The 25,611-nt window shown below is 36.2% G+C and overlaps 2 protein-coding genes across 2 annotated transcripts in view; both read right to left on the reverse strand.

Moving 5' to 3' along the window:
* LOC125671000 (MAM and LDL-receptor class A domain-containing protein 1-like) overlaps nucleotides 1-25,611 on the reverse strand; it is a 121,758-nt gene that overhangs the window by 96,068 nt on the left and 79 nt on the right. The window contains exons 1-5 of the mRNA XM_048906476.2: nucleotides 25,424-25,611; nucleotides 24,575-24,697; nucleotides 17,341-17,392; nucleotides 15,197-15,232; nucleotides 13,801-14,118 (exon numbers count right to left, since the gene is read on the reverse strand). The exon at nucleotides 25,424-25,611 is cut by the window's right edge and continues 79 nt beyond it. Coding sequence (XP_048762433.2) covers nucleotides 13,801-14,118; nucleotides 15,197-15,232; nucleotides 17,341-17,392; nucleotides 24,575-24,697; nucleotides 25,424-25,611 — 717 coding nt within the window. The remainder of the gene's footprint in view (nucleotides 1-13,800; nucleotides 14,119-15,196; nucleotides 15,233-17,340; nucleotides 17,393-24,574; nucleotides 24,698-25,423) is intronic.
* On the reverse strand, nucleotides 2,385-9,508 carry LOC130054181 (uncharacterized). The gene is made up of 2 exons (XM_056162794.1): nucleotides 6,398-9,508; nucleotides 2,385-5,364 (listed from the first exon to the last, which is right to left on the reverse strand). Exon 1 carries the CDS (start codon nucleotides 9,190-9,192, stop codon nucleotides 8,110-8,112), a length of 1,083 nt encoding a protein of 360 aa, XP_056018769.1. The 5' UTR covers nucleotides 9,193-9,508; the 3' UTR covers nucleotides 2,385-5,364; nucleotides 6,398-8,109.

The raw sequence follows: 25,611 nt of genomic DNA on the forward strand, positions 1-25,611 counted from the left end.
AATGCTCCGGGAAAGGCGACCACATTTTGCCTAAAGATTCTGTAAGGCGTGGGCAATGGATCCATGCTATTCGAAGAGGGGAGACGAAGTTCAAGCAATGGATACCCCCGAGCGAGTACAGCTACATTTGCAGACGTCATTTTACAGACGATGATTATGTATCTCTGACAACATATGGTAATTAAAACACTTAACTGCAATGGTCAAAAAACCATAAACAAACACTTGAAATAATCTTTTATGAAATCGTAATATAATTGTGGAGACTGCAAAAGAGAGTGCATGATTTCCAACCGAATAAATTATTTCGAATTTTCTCCGTCTGATGCAATATATTACTATTAGTCACATCAGGGTCTGAGATGCACGTACAAGATATATAATATAATGACATATGTATATTTGTTGACCATTGTAGTTAATATCTATATTTGTTGATGTTTAGATGATCGGAATTCTTCGGTGAATGAATGGTATACAGGGGCATAGAATTATGGGGAGCCCCCCCCCCCTATTTTTAATCAACAACGATCATTAATATCTGTAATCTATATATGGGTGACTGCACCCTCCCCCACTTTTTTATAGTAGTAGTAAATGGTAGAAATGTAAGGTCAAAGTTATAAATTAGTTAACAATTAATTAAATTTTATCTTTGGATAGGTACCCCTTCTTTACAAAGAAAGCTGAAGAAAAATACCATATCAAGCCAATTTAATTGGACCAAACCAACCCCTGCAGCAAGTGAAAGAAAGGCAAGGTATGCGAAGAGATCATCAGCTAAAACTCTAGTGTTTACAGATAATAATAACAATGTGTCTTCTACCTGTTTGTGTGATGATGCAATAGCTGAGGTGATCGAGATAGAGGAAGAAGCCAAAGAACAAATTGATAGTGACATGACTATTGAATACCAACTTCCATTTACTACTGCAACAGGCAGTACACAAACTCCAAGTAAACCAAAATTTGACATTGATGACTTTGTATCTGATGATGCTGGCATTCACTTTTACACTGGACTGGAGACTTACATGAAATTTAAACTTGTATTGAACACGCTTGGACCAGCAGCATATTGTTTGAACTATATTTATCATAATGTCTGCAACATTAGTGTTGAAAACTAGTTTTTTTCTGGTATTGATGAAGCTTCGTAGAGGAACAACAAATTTTGAACTGTCAAGAGTGTTCAACATTTCTGAAAGTACTGTTTGTAATATTTTTCTTACATGGATCAATTTCATGAACGTACAATGAGGAAGCTTAACCTATGGCCTTCACAAGAAATTGTTCGCTATTTTGCTCCATCTGGGTTCAAACAGACTTTTCCTTCAACGAGTGTCATAGTTGATGGAACTGAATTACCAATTAAAAAACCAAAGAATCCAAAGTTACAGCAAGCTACTTTTTCAGTTTATAAAAACAAGAACACAGTGAAAGTAATTGTAGGAGCAACCTCTGGTGGTCTCGTTTCCTATGTTTCTACAGCATATGTAGGTTCCACCAGTGACAGACAGATAGTGGAAAGGAGCAGCCTAATGAGATATTGTGACCCTAGAGATAGCATTATGGCTGACAAAGGTTTTAATGTGCAAGACTTATTTGCTCCCTTTGATGTTGCTATTAATATTCCAACTTTTTTTAAAAAAAAAAACATGAATAGGATGAATGGCAGAAGTGTCATGAAAGATAGAAAAATATCTAGCAAGCGTGTTCACATCGAACGGATAATAGGACTAGCGAAGACATTTAAAATATTGACCCAGCCAATGTCTGCGAGCGTCATCAAAATGGCCAGTGAAGTTATTTTCATTATATTCATGCTGTGTAATTTCAGGAAGAATATTGTGCCAACAAATGTTTAAATTCTAGTCAATATATGAAATAGTCATTTATTTTGTCATTTTTGACAGTGCAGTTTCCACTATAGTTTGATGAGGATTCATCAATTTTTGTTGATTTTGTTTTCAATAATGAAACACAGTGTAAAGATAAAATTAAAACTGAATTTTATGCTCAGTGATGAACATTTGATATTTATGTAACATGGCTTCATGCTGTCATATGATCCTCAATCTATATAATTTCTAAGGATAACCCCAGCATCAATTTCCCCATCAAATATACTTTTGTTTGCTTGATGAATTCAAATTAGGTATAGGCACTATGAAAGATGATTTTTTTTAAATACAGTATATCTAAACTTTTAAATCAATACAGACATATTTTCGGCAAAAAAAGAAATCCTAAAAAGCCATACCCCCCCCTCCTTAAGTCCCAGAAAAAAACTATGGTGTACAAGTACATCAAACAAAATATTTTTCATTGTTTGCGAGTGCAGGTCAAGGTCACTGCCATTCTCTTGACAAGCAAAACATCAATTGATTGATCTGTTTTATATTCATAAGCAATCATATTTTAATATCCATGTTACATGTAAGGTAAACAAGTTTTACTAATTCTCCATGTAACTTTACAATTTAATTCACACCATCATTGCAAATATAGCTAGCAACTGCAAAACTTGTAAAATAGTCTCTCCAGCAAAACAGGTTTAAAGAACTTGTCGAAGAATTCTTTTAAATCAGATATCATATTTGATATGAATTTGTCACCTCTTTCAATGTTTAAATACATAATATCTTTCAAAGTGTAAATAATCAAATCATATTTCTTCCGCCCTGAACAAAATAACTGGCCTTGAATCTGATAATAATAGTTGTGTGTTTTGTCCAAAATAACAGTTATCTCCATGTTGTAGGTATGGCAAGTTAGATGTTGAAATTTCCTCATTATGTATACTGTATGGACATTTCACTTCGATGATGGCATCATCACTGATGATACCATCGGGTGATGCACCGAGGAAAGGATATTCTTTCGAAACAAAAATGCCACATTGTTGTATTTTACAGTCATAGTCTTTCTCATATTGCCTGATTGCAACGGTTTCATGTTTTTGGCCATGATATATCGCAGGAGTAAATATGTTTTTGGCAGTCTGTAATGATTTCGCAAGTTTAAAACAAGATGTACTGTGAGCAATGCTCACTAAGAATACCCCCCGCTTACCCCAATCTCCCAAAGGGTGTTGTTAATAGGTATAAATTACCTCTTTCCTGAGTGTAAAAATATGGTATGCATTTGTAGAAGAAAATGGAAGATATAGTCCAAACACAAATCCATGGCATAAACCTATAATTTTGACCTTGAGATCAAAGGTCAAGGTCATAAAGAGGTCATGAATGTACATGACACATAGTCTCATGGTGATACACCCATGTCTTATGGTATGACTATGTCAAAACCCTATAATCAATTTTGACCTTGAGGTCAAAGTTCAAGGTCATATACAGGTCATGAAGGTACTCGACACATCGTCTCATGGTGATACACTCATGTGTCAAATATGATATGCCTATGTCAAAGAACAAAGAAGTCATGGCCCGGACATGAATCCATTGTAAAAACCTTTTTAATTTTGACCTTGAGGTCAAGGTCATATGGAGGTCATGAAGGTACATGACACATCGTCTCCTGGTGATACACTCATGTGTCAAATATGGTATGCCTATGTCAAAGAACAAAGAAGTTATGGCCCGGACACGAATCCATTGTAAAAAACCTTTAATTTTGACCTTGAGGTCAAGGGTCAAGGTCATATGGAGGTCATGAAGGTACATGACACATCGTCTCATGGTGATACACTCATGCGTCAAATATGGTATGCCTATGTCAAAGAACAAAGAAGTTATGGCCCGGACACGAATCCATTGTAAAAAAAACTTTAATTTTGACCTTGGGGTCAAGGTCATATAGAGGTCATGAAGGTACATGACACATCGTCTCATGGTGATCTACCTGTGTGCCAAATATGGTATGCCTAAGTCAAAGAACAAAGAAGTTATGGCCCGGACACGAATCTGCACAGACAGACAGACGGACAGACGGACGGACGGACAGACAGACAGACAGACAGAGTGATTCCTATATACCCCCCAGAACTTCGTTCGGGGGGTATAATGATCCGTCTTTTCTGTGGCCTTGCAAATTCTGCCAAATTCTGATGACTGGATCCTCTTTAGTCGCTCTTCTTTCCACAGAGGATTTCGACTTTGACCACGAGTGTTAATTTCAAGGAATTATTTCTGCAATTCACTTATTTCACCAACACAGATTGAGTTCAAGAACATGTCCTCTGGGGTATGCTTCAGGTAGTCGTGGTCATGAGCAACTGCAAGTGAATTAGCTGGTGGGAATAAATGGGATATTGGCATGGATGTTATTCCATCGAAATTCATACACACATTCCTGAAATAGTCCTTGTAAGAATTGTTATTTCTGTTATATGGAGGTCGAGGGTCAAATAGAATATCTGTGACCTGATCTGCACCAGGAATATTGAGGTCCTAAGCCTTCAAGGGGGACCCTGTAAACTTTTTCGGGTGCTGAAAAGTCATCAATTTCTGTGTACATGAATCCTCAACAGTAACCTCTCCAGTCTTGCTAAATACATGTATGGCATAGAGTACAGTGCTAATATGCTTACAGTGTGCATATGGACCCATTCCATGCACCACACTCACATTGGGCCTCTTCTATTTGTTGTTCATCCTTGGAAAGCTTTATGTCCACCAGATATGTCACCGATCTTTTCATTTCAGCTCGGGCCTCCGTGGCCGAGTGGTTAGAGCATCGCGCTCAAAATCACACGGCCTCTCACCTCTGTCGGCGCGGGTTCGAATCCTGCTCGCGCCGGTAAGTGAGAAAGTTCCCCAGGTTACTTTCGGAAGGTCGGTGGTCTCTTCCCAGGTGCATTGTATCTGGGTTCTCTCTTCCACCAACAAAAACTGGGCGCCACCATATAACTGAAAAAATGTTGAGTGTGGCGGAAAACATAAAAAATCAAATCAAACCATTTCAGCTGTACATGCACTTCGAATAAAGTCACAATCTTGTGTAGAACTCACACGGATGTAACACAGATATTTTTCTTTGTACAGATCTAGTACTTTTTTGTCAAGACTTTTATCAAATATGCCAAGATATCTGTCTATTTCTTCTCTTTGGATTTTGCATACTTTCTTTTCACTATGTAGGTCACTGTACTCTGTTATATCAGGAATATACATGCTGAAGTCAAACCCTATGTATTCCTTTGATTTCCCAAAGTCATTATTTCTGTCTAGTGGCGTAGCTTCCATTGAGGCAACCGAGGCAGCTGCCTCGGTAAAAAAAACCAAAAACCCACCTTTTACGTTGTTAAAATGTCGATAGCTTCTGGGGGGCGCAACCCCCCAGACCCCCTGCCTCGGTAATATTCGAACCCAAGCTACGCCTATGCTGTCATAAGCCTCCAACCTATCAAAAGAAATTAATTTTTCATATAATGATTTGAAAACCACTTGTTTATTTTTAGACAGTAGGTATTAAGTTTACTTTTATTGTATTAAACACACATTGAAGTTAATTCATAATTATTACTTCAACCATGGTAATGGACTTCAACTTCATCTTCAAAAATTGTAGATACAGTGTAGTTGAAGATCAGAGAAAACTTCTTTTCTTTTTTAAATCATAAAAAAACAAACGAACAATATTTTCTTCCTCAAGATTGCTAATTCAAGTATTTCAAATACAATGTAATTCAATGCAAATTAGTAGATGAAAATGAAATATTCCACTTGATTTTCTCCAGATCATTTAGCATATCAAACTCTTCTTGTAAAGTTATTGTCTATACTGTTACTTTACAATTAGGCAACAGTATAGACAATAACAGTGTAAACAATTTATTTCTAATCTCATTTCATGCAGCAAAGACACTAATGGGTGTCCCCCTACACCCCCCCCCCCCCCGGGTCATTCACCATTTTATAAGTCATTTGCACTTTGTGCACACCGGCCAAAAATTTAATTACAATAATTGGTGAAGCAAAGAATATTTTTCAATGAAACCGTGAAAGTTGACTCATTTATGGTACTACGACAAAAATTACTAGTTGTGTATCACAGTTCAACACATATTACTACAATAGGTGATTACAGATTATTATTCTGAAATTATTAGATGCTACTGTGTTTTATATGAAATCTATCTAAAACTTTCTTTGAGAACTTACCTATGGCAAAGGTTAAAGGATTACTTACATGTCACGACATGGGGAGGAGCTTTGAAGAGCCCGAGGAATTTCGAACGTGTAACATCTCGCTCATAGTTTCCAGTCATAATACAATTCTTTTGTCAAAATAATTCTCGGATGTTTAAGGAAAGTGACATCTTGAATGCATCTTTGTGTTTCAACTATACTAGTTTGTGTATTCGCTTGCATATTTTACTAAGCCTAACAGTATCACGATATCGTGTCAGACATGCATACCATATCATATTTACCTTTCGATTAATTCCTTCTTTCGCCCAGAAACTCTAGCATTTTTCTTTCTTAATTCTTCTTTCAGCTGCTGCAAGGGCATGTCATCATATTTTGATATCATTGCCATGATTGCGACGTAAAACTTTGAAAATGTTTTCTGGTAGGCTGGAACCAATCTCTACCCAGAGTTATCGTTCCTTACACTCACTTACACGTGTAAGTGAAAGCAAGGAACGACAACTCTGGGTAGAGATTGGGCTGGAACGCGTAGCGTCATAAAGCGAAAGGACCAAGTTAGTTGCAGCGCCACCTATGTGTAAAAGAGCGATAACTCGCCGATGACGACCATTCACTCAACCTTTTTTTATTATTAAACTTGTGTTTGTTTACAGCATTTTTCATAGTTTTCTTATATTCTTTTTCTTTCTCAAGAAGGTTTATTTTAAAAATTTCGTTTCCATAAATTCTATACAATCTTTTGGCTTTTCTATAACAGTGCCTTGCATTTAAACATTCACAAGTAAACTATGGTTTCTTAAATCTTTTGTTAACATTTCTTTTTCTATTTTCTTTGACACCAAAAGTATACTTCCACAGTCTAAAAAAAGAGTACATAGTTTATCGACAGCATTATCAATAAAACCACTAATTCATTTACATAATCAATATTTTCATAATTCTTTTCTCTAAATAAGCTTGCTTTCTCATCCCTCCATTTATTAGGCAAATCAGGATCTGTATCATTTCCTGTTTCTTCGTTATGTATTGATTCTGAGTACTTACAATCAATTTTCAAACAAACAGATATAGGGTTATGAACATCGGATAACATTGATGGAAAGGGTTGAACAAAAAATTTATCTACAACTGAAAAAAAAAATTTAAATTCCCAATACAATAATCTACTACACTTGTGTTTTTACAAGTAGTATGTCCTACGAGACGGTCACTTCCGACTCGATCATTCATAATGTATATAAATTCATATGTTTACATAAATCAAGTAGTTTCTTACCTAAATTATTTGTGTCCTAGTCCATTGACACTCTGTACATATTTACATTTGAAAAATCGTTTATTGTCAAGTCATTTTCAGAACATAATACATCCTCTAAATCATCCTCTAACATATCACATTTATCTGCTGTTCGACTATTAAAGTCACCAATAAGTGCTACTAGATCATGATCATCGGAGAATTGCTTAATATCAAATTCAATCTCATCAAACACAGTAGGTGAAACATATTTAGAGTTTTCTGGTGAATACATGTTACACCAAGTAAGAGTTTTCTGACATTTCTATTGTTTGAGTAATCAAATGACAGAGATAACCAAAATACATATGGTAAATTTGAATCCAAAATTTTGATATCTTTTATATCGCTTAAAGAGTTTTTACAGTATACCACAATCCCGCCAGATTTAAAGCGTGATAACTCGTGTCTATACTTTGTGTAACAATCAAAATTTGGAATGTCTAAAATATCTGTACCATCAGTTTTTGATTCAACTAAACAGATAATTTCGTATTTTTCTATGAAGTCTAGAAATTCTGGGCAGAGAAGTTTAGGTTTTAAACCAAATACATTAAGGCATAAAATACTCAAATAATTACCAGTACTTGTAAGAGAGGGTGAATAACTTGCACAGTCAGATGACAGTTGTGGGTTTGAAATAGAGTTTACATCAGGATTGTCAGAGTCACATTCCGTTGATCCTCCGCGACAATCCTAGCGTTGAGAGTTCATTCTTCTGCCTCTATTGGGGACTCCATGATTCCTTCCGGTTGTGGGGTCAGTGTCCATGTGGTTGTTGTTTACGTGCTCACGTGGGTCAAATAACTTATTGTTGATATAAAGCTTGTCACCATTCATCACTACTTTCATCCCTTGTTGTCGGGCGCGCTTGTAATGTGGGTATAACTCTTTGCGTCTTTCGTTGATTTCACGAGGGTACATATCGCTGATTCCATAGGGTGTGTCTTTAAGCTTCTTTTGGGATTTTTGTATTCTCTCCTTGTCTTTGTAGAGTACAAATTTGGCCACTATGGGTCTCGGCCTTCCGGTACCAGTGCGCCCAAATCTGTGTACGCGATGGAATTTGAAATGGTCTAGAACTATTTCCATCTGTCGACTAAGGAATTCTATCACTACGTTTTCGGTGTTTTCCTCGGGAACTTCCGGGATTCCGTTAATGATGAGATTATTCCTCATGTTCCTCCACTGAATATCAAGATGCCTCTCGTTCAAATCGTTGTGATCACAGATAAGGTTAACAAGCTGGTCTTGGAGATCTTGTTCTTTACTGCTAAGGGATTTGGTAGCACTATCAATCTGTTTCACCGAATCCTTGAGTTCCTTAAGTTCTGTTTTGTTTTCTTCAAATTCTTCGATTCCAGAAAACTTTGATTTCATGTGTTTGATATCATCTTTTGACAGTTTTACGCTTTCCTCTAATGTATTTAGCCGTCGCTCGATTATGTCAAGTTTGTTAAGTTTTTCGTTTATGTTGTCGAGCTTGGAGGTGAGGTTGTCGATTTTGCCAGATAATTCCTGATTTGGCGGGTAATTTCTGATAGGTGACAAGTTCACTTGGTCGTGATAATATTGTTGGTTACCCATAGGCAAAGACATTGGCGTCATCTGAGCGCTGTTCATCGCTGGAACGGGTGTTGATTGGTGAACAATAGCCAGTCCAGGATTCTGTAGGTTGTATTGTGGGTTAGTGGTCCCATTCATGACGCTAGTGTCCCTCGACTGTGTTTTTTTCCTGCTGAGTACTTGTAATCCGAATTTTGTTCTCACTCTCACCATTTAAATTTTCGCTCTTAGGTTTCCTTTTTCGCGAAATTTTACCTTTTTTTCGGATTCATTCGGGATGCCAAAACACTCTCCAATCATAATCCAATGCTCAAACGTTGATTTTTGATTGAACTTTGCGTAGATTTTGAAAAAGAATCGCCTCCAAATTTTTCGTGTCTTCCTAAGTTAACGCATGCGCATCGCACGAAACATCAAAAACGTTGGCCTTATATTTAAATATAACACGCCAGTCTATTATTGGAAACCGGTGTTTTCCATTTAGATTTCTGAGTCGGCCGTATCGTCAGCAAATGCGCTATACCTCTTTAAACACCTTGACAACGGAGGCTTTCTGTATTTATATTTTATTATCACGAGAAAAATGTTCAAATTTACTAATAGATCCACACGGAAGCCGATAGATGACGGGGTATAGAATTAATATTCATTTAACTGGCGGTCGCCACTTAATTTATGTCGTGGCCGCCACTTATTTTATCTTGCTGCTGCCACTTAATTTATGTCGCGGCCGCCATGTAATTTATGTGGCGGCCGACATTTATATTTATCTGGCGGTCGCCACTTAATTCATGCATGGCGGCTGCCAATTTAAAAAAGAATTTAACTCATATTGCTGAGTGATTATTTTGGAAAGATTTAGAATACAAACACGTAGGATCAGTTTTAGGTCTCTTGAGTAAACTCAAGTGACCTATTGCTATTGGTTTTCGTCCGTCGTGCGTTAACAATTGAACATTTTTAACTTCTTCTTGATAACTACCTGTCCAATTCTTTTCAAATTCGGCATGAAGCATCATTGGGACAAGGGGGACATAAATTGTAAATTTCAGGACTCCAACACACCTGGGGCCCATGGAGCAGGGCAAAAACTGCCCAAAATTGACCAATTTTCAAAAATATTCTCAAGAACCACACACGTGTAAGAAAAACTAAATGTATGGTGATGTAGAGCTGGAATGCCTCTACCAAAATTGTAAATTTGATGATCTCAGGGGTAGGTGTTTTGGTATCAGGGTGGGGCCAAAATGGTCAGTTATCAAATGTGTAGACAATAGACATTTTTAACTTCTTCTTGATAACTATCATTCAAATTGTTTTTAAATCTGGTATGAAACATATTTGGAACAAGGGGGACATAAATTGTAAATTTCAGGACTCCAGCACACCTGGGGCCCATGGAGCAGGGCAAAAACTGCCCAAAATTGACCAATTTTCAAAACTTTTCTTCTCTAGAACTGCACAAGTGTAAGAAAAACTAAATGCATGGTGATGTAGGGCAGGAAACCCTCTACCAAAATTATAAATTTCATGATCCCCAGGGTATGGGTTCTGACCCCAGGGCGGGGCCAAACTTGTTATATAGTGTTTATGTGTAAAACACTTGAATAACATCTTCTTTAGTGCTATTTATACTAAATTGAAACTAAATGCATAGAGCAGGTAGTCTTTTACCAAAATTGTAAATTTGATGATCCCCAGAGTAAGGGTTCTGACCCCAGGTTAGGGCCAAACTTAGTATATAGTATTTATGTGTAATTTTGCTGATACTGTATAAAATCTAAATGCATACTTGCAGCTGTTTTAATGTTGATACACCTAATCTTTAAAGCCTTTCATCAGTGTATGCACTTTTGAGGGCAGTGAAGTTTTAAAAACACATCTTGTTTGATACTGTTGCTGAACATTAGAATTTAGCTTAGATATTCAGAACAGGATTTTTTTTTCTAGATTTCATAGCCCATGGAAGTAGTGATACTTTTTCACTAGTATTCAGGTGACCGATAAGGCCTGTGGGCCTCTTGTTCAAAAGTGTAGGGACAGTCGGAGGAGAAATTGTCTTCTACAATTGTTGATAAGCAGTAAAAGAACCTAAAATTTCTTTTATGTTCAAACTTTATCACTGAAGGGACATTATTTGTCGAAATGCGCACCTGGTGCATCAAAATTGGTACCGTATAAGTGTTCCATACATCTAAATTAGAGGGAGGGGACTCCGTTCGTCCTTCAATTCTTCAGTTCATTCATTATTACATTTCTACCATTCATTACTACCACCAAAGGAATGGGATGGGGGGCCAGTCCGCCAATTAATCTTATTTCACATGTGAAAATAACTTTGCATATGGAAATTTAAAACAAACATCAATGAACGTTGTCAAAATAAAGGGTCAGTACCCTGGTTCTACCTGCCTGATATGTTGGTATATTAAGTTCAGTTCAGTTTATTAGCACAAAACCATACGGTGTACAGGCATGTACAAATGAAGATTTGCTCGTGCGCGAATCTGTCGGCATTTGATATCGTGAACATTTATATAGAGTTGTAGATTAACAGCACAATCGAAAAACAATAATGTTCGTAATTGTATATCACTTACATCTTATTAAGATTGATTGATTCAATATTGTTTAATGTCTCTCTCAAGAATATTTCACTCATATGGAGACGTCACCACTGCCGGTGAAAGGCTACAAAATTTAGGCCTATGTTCGGCGCTTATGGCCATTGAGCAGGGAGGGATTTTTATCGTGCCACATCTGCTGTGACACGGCACCTCGGTGTTTGGTCTCATCCGAAGGACCGCCCCATTTAGTCGCCTCTTACGACAAACAAGGGGGTACTGAGGACCTATTCTAACCCGGATCTCCACGGGAACATCTTATTAAGTAGTGGAGAATGATATTACAGGGATTGCACCCCTTTCATTCAGAGAGAGAGAGAGGGGGGGGGGGGGGTGAATAACTGGCGGCTGCCATATAAATTAAGTAGCGGCCGCCAGTTAATTTATGTGGCGGTCGCCAAATAAATTAACAGGCGGCCGCCACATAAATTAAGTGGCGGCCGCTATATAAGCAAGATATGTTTATAAAGCATATGTTTCCCCCATGGTGCAAAATTAGGGTTATACACATGCATCATTTAATTGATAGTAGTATCACCAATTCAAAATATTGAGCAAACAATATACAATATCTTCCTACGTCAAGAGTGGATTGACCATGTGACCTAAAATCAATAGGGGTCATCTACTCCTTATGCTGTACCAGTGTACCAAGTTTGGTGTCAATCAAGCAAAGAATTCTTGAAATACGGGAGACAAAATATTACTATGTCAAGTTTAACCTTTGACCATGTGACCTCAAGATCAATAGGGCTTACCTACACTTTAGGATGTACCAGTGTACCAGGTTTGATGTCTGTCAAGCAAAATGTTCTCAACATAAGCAATACAAAATAGAGAGTTGGGCAAACACAGACCCCTGGATATACCAGAGGTGGGATCAGGTGCCTAGGAGGAGTAAGCATCCCCTGTCTTACATGTACATGTATTTCGTTTTTTATTTAGTAATTTCGGTTTTTTAAAATTTAATTTTGGTTTTTTATTTAATATTTCCGTTTTTTATATAGTAATTTCGTATTTTATATGACAAATTTGTTTTTTATTTAGTTTTGGTTTGCACTAATGGGCTTCTGTAGTTTACAATTGTGATCTTTAAAAAAAAAATTCAGATTCATATAAAATCTTTTATCATAATAATACTTTAAACAAAAAATAAAGAATAACTGAATATTTGAATTTGATACCAAAAACACTGAACTTCTCCGCTCCATTTGTTTTCTTCTTCTTTGATTCTGGTTTCAATTTTGGCAAACATTTCGAAACGTAGATTCACAATACTAGTTTTATGAACAGTGGGATCTTTCCTTTATTATCGTTTCAAAATAATACTTTTGATAAACTTTTTAGATACTTTAAAGCCTTGATTTACTATTATAAAACTTTGGTTAGCTCCAGGGGAAATGTTGAAGTTAATTTAAAAAAGGATTAACTATAATTAAAACTTTGAAACTTTGATTGCTGTATAATGATATTGGAATTAATTTTCATCTTGATTTACTATAAGAGTAGAAGCTTATAAAACCCTTGATGATGATTTTTGTTTTGTATTGACACCATTCAAATTTTGATTAATCAAAGTAAGAACTTCTCTTTTATAGAGTAAAAATAATTTGGGCACAAAAATCTTTGATTTACTATAACAAAAAAGATTTACCATCGTAAAAGTTTTGTTTATACAAGTAAAAACTTTACTAATTATTTATTGATTTATTGAAAAAACTTTGAATTTACGATAGCAAAACTGCATTTATCATAGTAAATACTTTGTTTCGTATAATAAAATCCGTGTATACGGTCGTGAAATATTTATTTTAGATAAAAACCTGATCTAACATACCGGTCGACGGGGATGCTTAATCCTCCTGTGCACATGATCCCACCTCTGGTGTGTCCAGGGATCCGTGTCTGTCACACTCTCTGGTGTGTCCGGGGGCCCGTGTCTGTCACACTCTCTGGTGCGTCCAGGGGTCCGTGTCTGTCACACTCTCTGGTTTGTATTGTTTTTCGTTATTTCGAGGCGAAACAGTCGCTAATTATTGTTATGTCTGATATCTACATCATCAACCACTTGTGCAGATTACATTAGCAGGTACATTCGCAACCATTAACGTGATCACGATTCCATTAGCTGTGTGATTTGCACGGGTAATGTAATTGGATTGCATTATTAGTCGGTACTACAAACCACTATTCTTACCTGCCAGACCAAGGTCACCTTTTACACCTTTGACTCCCTTACTTCCCTGTCTTCCTTTGGGTCCTGTTTGACCTTTCTCACCGGAAAACCCTCTCACACTATCTATCCCGGTTTCTCCTTTTCGTCCGGTTTTTCCCGCCGCAACTCCTTTCGTCCCAGCAACACCGGTGTTTCCTTTTACCCCATTCATATTCCGTGGCCCCAACACGCCCTTTTCTCCAATAATTCCTTGCTTTCCTTTTTCTCCTGGTGTTCCACCCACTCCATCGTCACCCTTATATCCTGCTCTCCCTTTAGTTCCAGTTGTACCCGTATTCCCTGAATATATATACATGTATATCCCTGTATATATATAATTTATTTCATAATCACATTGTTTTGGAAGTTTTCCCTCTAAATTTATCTGATTTCTGTAATTTCAAGAATAATTCTATTTTCATCCCGACCCGACCATGGTACAAACTCTCTACACCATCTGACTTCAGTAAACACGCTTTACAACAAAACCACCATTTTTATCACCCAGTGCAACAGTGTATTATTCTTGTTACCAATGTAGTTTATTGATACTTGTCGTTTTTCGTCGTGTGTGTTATTTGTTTATGTAATATTATTCTCTTTAGAGAAGTCGAGAGGCATAGCCTTCATCGACTTCTCTTCGCAAGCATTCATGTTTTGATTCTGGAAAACGTGTAAATGCCGGAGTCGGTGACGGTTTATGCTTCGACCGACGTTTCGACTCAGATGTGCCTGGATTTACGAAACAGACAAGTTGTTTTCAAACATTTAACTGCAATGCACAAAACCGTCACAAGGAAATCAAAACTTACTTGCTTTTAATCCATTTTCAACATGCCCCTGTCCCAGGTTTAAATCACAACTTTGATTACGTCAGCCTGCTTTTCTCTTAACTGGTCCCCTATTGTGACAGCTCCCAAGACCAGTTAACGTAAACCCGGGACAGGGGACATGTTGAAAATGGATTAAAAGCAAGTAAGTGTTAATTTCCTTGCAACAGTTTTGTGCATTACTGCTAAATATTTGAAAACAACTTGTCTATTGCATAAATCCAGGCACATCTGAGTCGAAACGTCAGTCGAAGCATAAACCGTCACCGACTCCGGCATTTACACGTTTTCCAGAATCAGAATATGAATGCTTGCGAAGAGAAGTTGATGAAGGCTATGCCTCTCGACTTCTCTAAAGAGAATAATGTAATATATGTCTCTTGATAAAGACGCGGGTTGCGTCGAAAATTTGAGTTTTAAATAACCAACAGTGTCGTGCTTATATATATATATATATATATATATATATATATATATATATATATATATATATATATATAATATGGGATGGCTATTTGATATAAAAATGTTGCAAGAAAATGTAATACCTTTTCGTCCTCTAAGTCCCAGTTCCCCTTTTTGACCTGTTAAGTAAAGTTCGAGTTTTAAACAACATTAAAGATATGGTGTATGAGCAAATCAACAGTAATTATAGGAATATGGAGCTAAAGTTAGATATGCTATTCAACAGAAAGAAGTGGACATGGCAATGTGTAAATTTTGTCTATAATGTTTACTTTGCTTCTACAGAGGAAACATACATAATGTATATTTTCCGAACAATGACCCACAAATTTGCCGTTACTGTCCTTACACCGGAAGTTAGAGGCTTTGCTTATCGATGCGGTCCTAAGTTTCAGTTTAGCAAAGCTTACGGTACCAAATTCTTTAATATTTCCAGTTTTAAATGGTCCTTTCATATATCTAAAGAAAAACAAGATTCAATGGGAAAGTTAGTCGTGATTGATGTTTAATCTTGTTCAAGGTATGATAGAATTAATACCAAGAATTTCAGCAGTAATCTGTAAAAAAAAAAATAATTAAAGTACATCTGGAAATAAAAGCATGACGAAAGCATGTGATAATAGCATGTGAATATATATAAAATCAGACACGTAACAACGTCTCTCTCTCAAAAAAAGGGGGGGTATGTGGGGGAGGGGGATGCGAGCCGGAGAAGAAAATGACTTCACAATTTTCTGAAAATTCTTGAGTAGGTGACCTGCTCAATTCAATATATCGGGTCTCACACCGTTTGAAGCCAAGTCAAACGATTTGCGTGACCCAGGCAAGGGCAAGAGTTGATTCTTCATCGGCTCCTTAAATTTTTCAGTTCCACTACATTCACTATTACTATTTCAAAAATGGAGATCCGGCCTTGATCGTAAAAATAACCAACTTTACATTTGAGTAAGTTGATTTACTTAAATTTCAAAAGATTGAATCCCACAGGTTTCAACAGAAAGATGACCTTGGAGATATGTATTCGATATAAGTACATGTTCCGTTCATTGACACGAGATGTATATAATTTTGTCCGCAATGTGATTGACTATTTATTACATGTAGTTACTAATGTATATGCGTTGGTTGCACGTGTGATTTCTAACTTTATTATGTTCTGGTCGTCGAAAATATTGATAATTATGAAGAATTGTTGATATGCTAAAGTTATCCTTACCCTGAACTAAAGATGTCGAGGAATGCGAAAAATCACAAAATGGACACATACATAAATATTGTAAATGCCTAAAATTGTACTGACATATCGTTTATGTTTATTAGTATTTACACATATTTTCTAGAAAAATTTCTTAGCTGTCACTTAAAAACTACCAAAAATAATAGATTTACTATTGATGCATGAGGACCGCAACGTATTGTGCGCTCTCTATATTCAGGGGGAAATAACTTGCGCTGCACTGTAAAAAAAAAAAAAAAAAAAAATGTCAGAATTTGTAATGAATTTGCTATGTAGAATTTGTAAACACCTGTTTTTATTATGATGATCGTAATAAAACCAGGTGTTTACAAATGAGCATAACTGGTCAATATTATAGGGTAATTGAACTTATATTGGTGAATATTGGCACGAGTGTCAATATTCACCAATATAAGTTCAGTAACCCTTTTATTATATAGCTAAAGTATTTAGTTGTTAAATTATATCCCATTTCACTCAAAATACTCCAAAATAGACGAGAATTCATCAATATTGGCATCTACGTGTAAGGTGAAAGTGTGCAATGATCAGCTAGCATTTCTTAACTGTTCAATATTAAACCTGTCATTGATGCATAGAGCAAACTGATTTTGTGAATGGGGACATCATAATTTATGTACAGTAAAACATTTTGTTTAAATAAATATCAAACACCGGCTCTGTCAGATTCGGAGGACCGTCGTCTGTCATTTTGGCTTGTTTACGTCGTTACGGTAACGTCAATATTGAACGCTCATACTCGGAATGTTTCGGGCGCACACAAGTTAGCGTTCAATAAATTCTCAGGATATTGAACGCTAACATTCTCTAGATTTTACGCAGATTTTATAATAGACTATTTATAAGCGATATAATATAGCCCAGTATGTGATACATAATTAGCATGCACCTTTAATACATATTGTATTTGATATAAAATTAGCATGCACCTTTGATACATATTGTATTTGATATAAAATTATCATGCACCTTTGATACATATCATTGTATTTCTGGAACAGCGCTGCAACAGGACCTGTTCCTGAAAAAAAAATACAGCAATGTAATTACTCATCTTTGATACAGAACTGCCATTATTGTATTTCTCAACTTGTATTTCTCTGCAGGGATAATTTCATCGTCAAGTAAAAGTCTACTTTTGCTCGTTTATAACGCTTTTTAAAAAACTTTAAGGGGGCATTAGCTGTCATTTTGTCACTAAAAAATTGAATTCAATGGAAATTGCTCTATATCATATATTTCAGTAACAACACCCGTATTTCATTATTTCAAACACCCTCAAACAGGCACATGTGAATGTGTAGTTTTGGTGATTATATAGTTTTATTAAGTTTCTCTTGCTTTTGTACAAGTTATACAATCATTGCGTGGTAGTGAGGGAGATATGAAAATGTATTTACCCAAGAAAAATCATATTCCCCGAGGGCGTTGCCCGAACATTCATGCAATAAATTGTTTTTTATACCGAAAGAAAGCAAGACTACAAAAATACATTTTGAGGGGGCGGACAGGGTGTGAGGGAGAGGCAGGAAGGTAGGAGAAGGGATGGGGGGAGGGGGAGAAAGAGGTGTAGTGGGGAGATTCTTATATTTCTTTTTTTTTTCAACTCCTTTCGTTTTCCCTTTTTCACCACTAATCTGCATCAAACTGATCGCATCGGATATACGTATTCGATTTAATTTCAATCCACTGAGGCTACATCCAGTTTTTGAAAAGCGTGGTCAGAGACTGAGTGCAGTAAACCTGTTCTATTCAGTGGCGGATTTAAGCCCCCCCCTCCTACAATTTCCAAAAAGGTAAATCGATATCACTAGTTTGGAAATATGTAAAATATCAAAAAAAGAATAATTTTTTTCTACTATCGGAGAAATAAATGACAAAATCTTTTGATTTATTGAATTTCTTTTATCGATTGATTGATTGATTGTACCTTGCTTAACGAGACTCTCGCTCGAGAATTTTTCACTCATATGGAGACGTCACCAAGACCGGTGAAGGGCTTCAAATATAGGTCTATGCTCGGCGCTTACGGCCATTGAGCAGTGAGGGTTCTTTAGCGTGCCACACCTACTGTGGCACGGGTCATCCGTTTTTAAGGTCATCTCCGAGGACCCGTGACATTCACACCTGATGCCGAGCGTTTGGCGATGGAACTGTCACTACTTGTTTTAACGACTTAGGTCTGTCGCGGCCGGGATTCGAACTCCGGCCTTCCGCATGCGGGTCGAACGCTCTAACCTCTCGGCCAGCGCGGCGGTCTACTATGGAGAACTTATATTTTTTTTCAAAAAACTCTTACAATTTGCGTCATTTTATCAATTTCATTTTATCAAAAATGACAGAAAATAGTAAAAATTACTACATAGGAGATATATTTCAAGACCTATAAAATCTGTAAAATTCAGGACCCACTGGGGAATCCCTGCTTCATAAAGTTGCGTCCCTTCTAACGGCAATTCCTGGATCCGCCCTGATATGTATCGTAACCGTTGCAGTTCATATGGGTAGTAAACTAGCACGCTTCAGTACCCAAATGAAATGCAATTTATCATATTCAGGAGAGGGAAAAAAGGGGGGGGGGGTTGAAGGGGTGGGCTACCACTCATACATTGTATGTAGTTGAGATCATCCTAACGGTAACACCGTGCCCACTCGGATCACCTCGGTCGATTCCATCTAGAATCCGTCCGGAATCTGCCGAAGTTTACCGAATGCACCGCGCCATCAATTTATTAAAAGGTACAAACACCGAAATGCAGAGATGTGAAAGCTGATTTACTTGCTTGTATTTGTACAGTGTATGAATCAAAACCAGATGATTTAGCCCGCATTTGAACAAATATTCCCTTTTTGCCTTACGAGGTATGATAGTAATGACTCGGAATTACTGTGACGTCACAATAAAATATGTTTACCTTGACGTAAAACTTTAAAAAATGCACGAGGCTGTGAATTATTATACATTTATTGCATGATAGTGAGGGAGATATGAAGATTTATTCACCCAAGAAAAATCGTATTCCCCGAGGGCAACGCCCGAGGGGAGTATAATTTTTCTTGGGTGAATAAATAGAGGATATCTATATTGCGTGTTTTGATATTTGGTTTATCCAACGAGTTGATATGGTGTATTTATTCGCGAGACTTGCCGAGCGAATAAATACACCATATCAACGAATTGGATAAACCAAATATCAAAATACGCAATTATAGATGTTCTATTTATCTCATACGTCTTCGTTTCACTTAATTTTGAGATGATCCCCAGTATGGTAGAAACAACTGATTGAATTTGTTTTGATTCCGTGGCTCAAACGTCGTGTTTAATCTGTCTACCTTACGCGGAAAAATAATGCGCTTATAAACCATTAATATACAGTACAAAAGGTCATTTTTATAAAAGAAACCATGGATGAAAATTGTTTTAGAAGGGATTATATTTTATAATTAATAATGGTTTTGCCATTCCAACAAAGTAACAACTATTGACCGAGTATTTATTTTTTGACGTAGGCCTGACCTTCTGATAAAAGTTTGATGTCGTCGTCGTTTTGAAATAAACATGTGTAATAACGATCAATGAAAGTAATATTTTAATGCAGCGTTATTAGAATGTTCAACAGTTTACAATGAAAAGTAGAAGTGTTTGTGCATTGGGATTTTATTTACGTAGTTTCTTTGGATCTAAGGGCGAGAGGAAATCCTGAGGCACTTTAAATAGGCCTAGCCTAGTAAGTAAAGCTGTTGAGATTTGTTACATTTACTATGCTCCAGAAAAAAGAGACTGTGCTTGTGAATACTTGATACCGCAGCATGTCGAGGTACTTTCGATTAGACTTGTCCAGTAGGTCGTCGATGATAATAGTGTGCACATATTTTTGTTTTCTGATCGTAATTTTGAGTAGTTACAGACCGAGTTGGCATTTTTGTGGCCGATAACTTGCATTATATGTCAATGGGGGCAACATCATTTTAAATTTTGCTATAAAAGAAATTCTAAATAAATACAGAATAATAAGTTTTACGCTTATATGGATATGCATTTTCATGCATGGATATGCGTAAACACAGAAAATATGTCATCCAAGCGGGGACAGTGTCAAAAGTAGTTCGGACCGGAAGTGCTTTATCAAACAAGCGTGTGATAAAGCTAATGCTTTATCTCACTCTCAATATACACCACACGTATCCGTCCGCGACAAAAAACGAGGTCGTCATATTTCCCATACAAAGTCTATAACCTTTTTATTATATACTTTCAATTTCATTTAGAAACTAACAATAATTTTATTTTTAACAATAACTTTATCGGTTTAACTGAGTAAAAGATGAAAAACACGAAAAATTTGAAAATTAACGGCGTAATAATTTGATTGTGACGTAATGTTTGCGGGCCGGAATGTTTCCGGGCATATATTGTGTGATATATGCCCGCAAACTTTTAAAGAAGAAAGAAGAGATGAAAATGAAAGTATATAATAAGATAGGGAGATATGATGTTTGAGAGGGAGATATGAAGTTTTGTCATCCCTGGCACGTGACCGTCTAGACCAATCAGATTACGCGTTGCATAGAATTCTCATACTGAGGTATAATAATATGGCAATCGGATCACGCGCTCGTCCTTTTCCGTAACCGGTAAGAAGATTCGGCCCAAGGATTTAATCAAATCGATACATTTCTTCGCCGTAAGCGCGCCTGTGGATAAGGTTAAAAGGCCAGAACTGAATCCCTAGATAATGAATGTGTTATTTAGATTTTCTCCACAGACTCAATTGTAGTATCATTAACGTCTAATACACTCTAATACATCAAGATATTAGTGGAAATTTATAGGGGTAAAATACCTTAGATATGTATGATATCTTAGATGCATTTGAAAGCTTGTAACGTACATGTACGACTATGACGTCATAGTTACATTTGTGTACACATGGCAACAGACTGATGGTGTCGGTCCACATTCGAGTTTTATTTGCGGTTACAGTACTAATCGAGTAATTACGAGTGATATAATGGGAGAGATCAATCGGATCACGCGCTAATCCTTGTCCGTAACCGGTAAGGATAAATATTTCATCAAATCGATGCATTTCTTCGCCGGAAGCGCGCATGTGGATGAAGTTAAAGAGCGAGAACCGAATCCCTGTACAATGTGTTATTTAGATTCTCACTTCAAATTCAGTTTTGGTACATTGACGTCTTTCTTATTCATTATAATGCTTCAACATATAAGTGGAAATAATGGTAGAGTACCTTAGATATGTATATCTTATATGCATTTGAAAGCTTGCGTTTCATATTGTAGAGGTACGACTGTGACGTCATAGTTACAGTGTACACATAGCAATTGACTCAGATATCATCGAAGTTTGATACTGAGGTATAATGATATACGAGGTTCATTTTCGGTTACGGAATTAGTCGAGTGGAGAGATATGATGTTTGAGGGGAAACTTCCGATAGATGAGGCCTCGACGGGGAGTTTGGTTTGAGGGAGATTACAGTTTTAAAAATCCTCCCTTCCACGTGACTGTCTAGATCAATCAGATTACGCGTTGCGCAGAAGTTTCATACTGAGGTAAAATAATATTATATTCCTATGCCGTTGAGAGATTTTGAGAAAAAATGGTTGTCATCACTTTCACAGTTAATACCCCTTTAAAATCGCTTGCAGAGTGAAATTGATAGAAAGTTTTCAAATACAATATGTATATAAACTGAACGACATATTGTTCTCATCTTTGTTGTAGTAAAACAAACATGATGACTTGTAGCCTATCGTAAAAAAATGAAGCCAGGACTTATGAAAGATGTGAGTCGCTGAAAAGATGTCAAAAAGATGTAAATTTTATGCTCAAAATAGTTTATCCCATAATTAACCAAACTACTTAATGAAATTGGTTTTGAGTGTTGCGATTTGTTTTCTAAACAGCGTCATTCAGTCCTGCAAATCAGTTTTCCGCACAGAGATTTCTTGCAGATATTTATTTCATATTTGGTACATTGATTTGCCTTAACAAGTTACAGATAAGGTTCGAATTTGGTTTGGATCCGTTGAATTTTCACAAAGAAGGTGTTACACGTCTCATGTTAATTTCCCTAAAGGTGTTGCATGAAAAATCGATTTAAGTTATTCAAATATATGTATATGATAAAACCAATTGGAACTCATGTCTTGATTCAGACATTTTTGAAAATAAGTTTAAAAGACGTGTATTGGTAATGTTTTTAATTTGAAAACGACCGGGTTCGACTCCCTCACGACCACAATTTTTTTCTTCATATTACGTTTTCCATCTATATTTTGTTTTCTTAATTGAAACACACTTCTAGTTTTTATAAATGTTTCGTGTTAAATTTCTGTTTATTACAACGTGCCGAGTTTGAAATACCGGTAAGCTTCTAACCTAGACACTGTTTAGTTTGTGAATAGGACTCGCAACAAACACGCCGAATACAGCATGCAATACCTGTGAGTCAAGGTTGCTAACGAGAACTTGTATGTTTGTCATTGTGAAAGGCTTTGATAAAGGCATGGTGCCTTTTACGAAAAACCGTTGTGAACTTTGCAAAGCTTTGAAAGAAAACCTTTAAGGCCAAACAAGGTAAATAACCATTAAACAATATGAGTGGATAAGATGATATGTATTTCAGTAGCAAATTGCTATAATGGTGAATCAATGTTTTCAGGTGCATGTACTTCAAATTATGTTGAACTTTATCAATGCGTATTAAACTTCCCATATTTTGTTTTGTGGTCAGAGTCATGTTGGTTGTAGAAAATAACACATACTAGTATAAGAGCTTTTAGACTGTAGTAGTACAATATTTTAAATATTTGATACACTCGTAACATGTAACCGTATACATTGTATCAGATACTCAGAAAAAAAGACAATTTGATTTTCACGATTTCAAAAATTATGTTTAGACTACATTTATAATGTATTGACACATAAAATTTATTAGGCTTGTCCTTAGTACTGGGGAAACCTACAGGTATTTAAATGGAAAATGCGCAATAAGATGAAGGTCAGTTCTACGTCACGAGTGCTGGCACGGAACTCCGATTAGGGAAAATTCCCGCTTCTGTGCAACACCCTCAAATTTATTGCCCTTTGATTTAGAAAAATAACTTGAATTATCAGTTTTCTGCACATTTTTTGTTGTTGTCCTAGCAGATATTTCTTTGATACATCATGATGATTGCTTTGCCATAGCAAGTTACAGATTAATTTTGAAGTTTTCCTGGTCTAGTCTTTGTACCTGAATAGTAGTTCATTTCCAACCATTCCTATCCTGGTTTCCCAATTTTCTCCTTTACCATACAAGTAACTTTAGTCTCATAATGAATTTCGAATATTGTTGCAGTTCAATGATTTTTAGCCTCCGGTAGGAGACTATGTATTGCTATGCAATACCCTCAGAATGCTTGCTCAATCTAATATGAATATGGCCGGGGCATAGAGTGTTTTATCATGCCCGTTTTCCGTCCATCCTTCCGTCACTGCTGAGCGTTTCGTTCAGCTTAGTTTCAAAGAAATTATTCAAGATATTTTTATCAAATCTTATATCCTCATGCATACTGGTGACATCTATTGAACTGCATCAAATAGTTTTGACCTTGACATTTCCTTTGACCTTGACCTCACTTTTCCTTATTTTGGTGTTTAGCTCAGTTTCAAAGCAACTATTGACTATATCTATATGAAAACTCTTACACTGATACGTATTGGTGGTAGCTATTCAAATGTGACCTTGCATTTAGTTTTTGACCTTGACCTTCCCAGTGACCTTGACCTCACTATTCTCTATTTGGTGGTTAATCCAGTTTCAAAGCAATTAATGAGAATTTTTTAAAATATGGATGGGGAATATAGTGTTTGTCATGTCTGTTTGTATACAATTGAGGATCTGCATTTCATCTGAGTATAAATTGTTTTGGTTTTTTTTTTTTTTTTGGCAACAAACGTCAATAAATAGCCTTCTACGAGAACGAAGTAGATGTTCCCAATAAATCATCCTAATAATAGGTGAGCTAAATTGTACCTCTTTACCATAATTTCTGAATCATTCGATATACATAAGTACATAAAGATTTATTTGTAATCAATACTAGTAAATTACATTTAGAAATGCTAGACTAAAGTTTAACATCATTAGATCTTTAAAAGCATTCATTTATTCCTTGTTGTTTTACCTGTGCATGCACACTGTCCTGAACAAAGGCTGCGATGGAAACTGTTTGGCGTGTTTTTCTACTTAGTCCCGTGTATTTGTGATTAAAGTCTTGTAATTTGTCAGTTGGTTGAGGAAATGTTATCTGGAAAGTGAGATAAAGACATCAAATGATTAGGAATTTTGATATTCTCTCATTGATTCAAACGATCTTTTTTGGTGTGCACCTCACAGTGAGTTGACTTCAATATCAACTTTGGGAGGTTTATTCGGGATTTTCCTCTTGACCAACCATAGATTTTTTGGCATTTTTATCAACCAACCGAATTGCGCGTATTAAGGCAAGTAAGATAAATTCAGTGCTGTCAATGGCTTCCCAAACATGACTAACTAGCATGGTCAAATTACTATCGACTGCAAAACAAAAAACTAATAATACATTTTATTATGATTATTATCATTTAGTTTTGAATGTTGTAAATATTGATATAATATGTTATAATGCACATGTTTTTATTAGTTGAAGAAATAGGGGAAAACATACTTTGAAATTTTTAATCAATAAATCAGTTATTGGCTTTTGATTCGGTCTACTCGTGACCAGATCACGTATTGGTTGACATCGGTCTACGGCCTCGGTCAACCGATTCTTGACGAGGCCCGTGTATACCTCATCAAATATCAATAATTGTATGATAATGATACAATACATTCAAATATGATATTTAGGAATAACAAAAAATCATTCACTAACAATGTAGCATTTGTATGCAAACATAGCCTTTCAGCTGATGTAATATCAGCATTAAAAACAATAACATGTAAATAGCATGAATTTACTAAACAAATATCATTACTTCTACAAACCAACCTGTTTTGAGAATTCGTTATTCCGACATGATCCTCTCAATGCCTCTATATTGCGACGTTTGTCGAGAAGTTTTCTCTCTACGTCACCAAGTTGAGGGAATTGGTAAATTATTAAAGCTAGGAAAACAACAGTATTGATGATAACAAAAATTAGAACTACAGACGATAAACACAGTGATCTTTCACGAA

Source organism: Ostrea edulis, chromosome 4, assembly GCF_947568905.1.
Source record: "Ostrea edulis chromosome 4, xbOstEdul1.1, whole genome shotgun sequence".
Classification (NCBI taxonomy): domain Eukaryota; kingdom Metazoa; phylum Mollusca; class Bivalvia; order Ostreida; family Ostreidae; genus Ostrea; species Ostrea edulis.

Coding starts and splice junctions, on each gene's coding strand:
- LOC130054181 (XM_056162794.1), bottom strand. CDS start 9,192: ATGGTGAGAGTGAGAACAAAATTCGGATTACAAGTACTCAGCAGGAAA.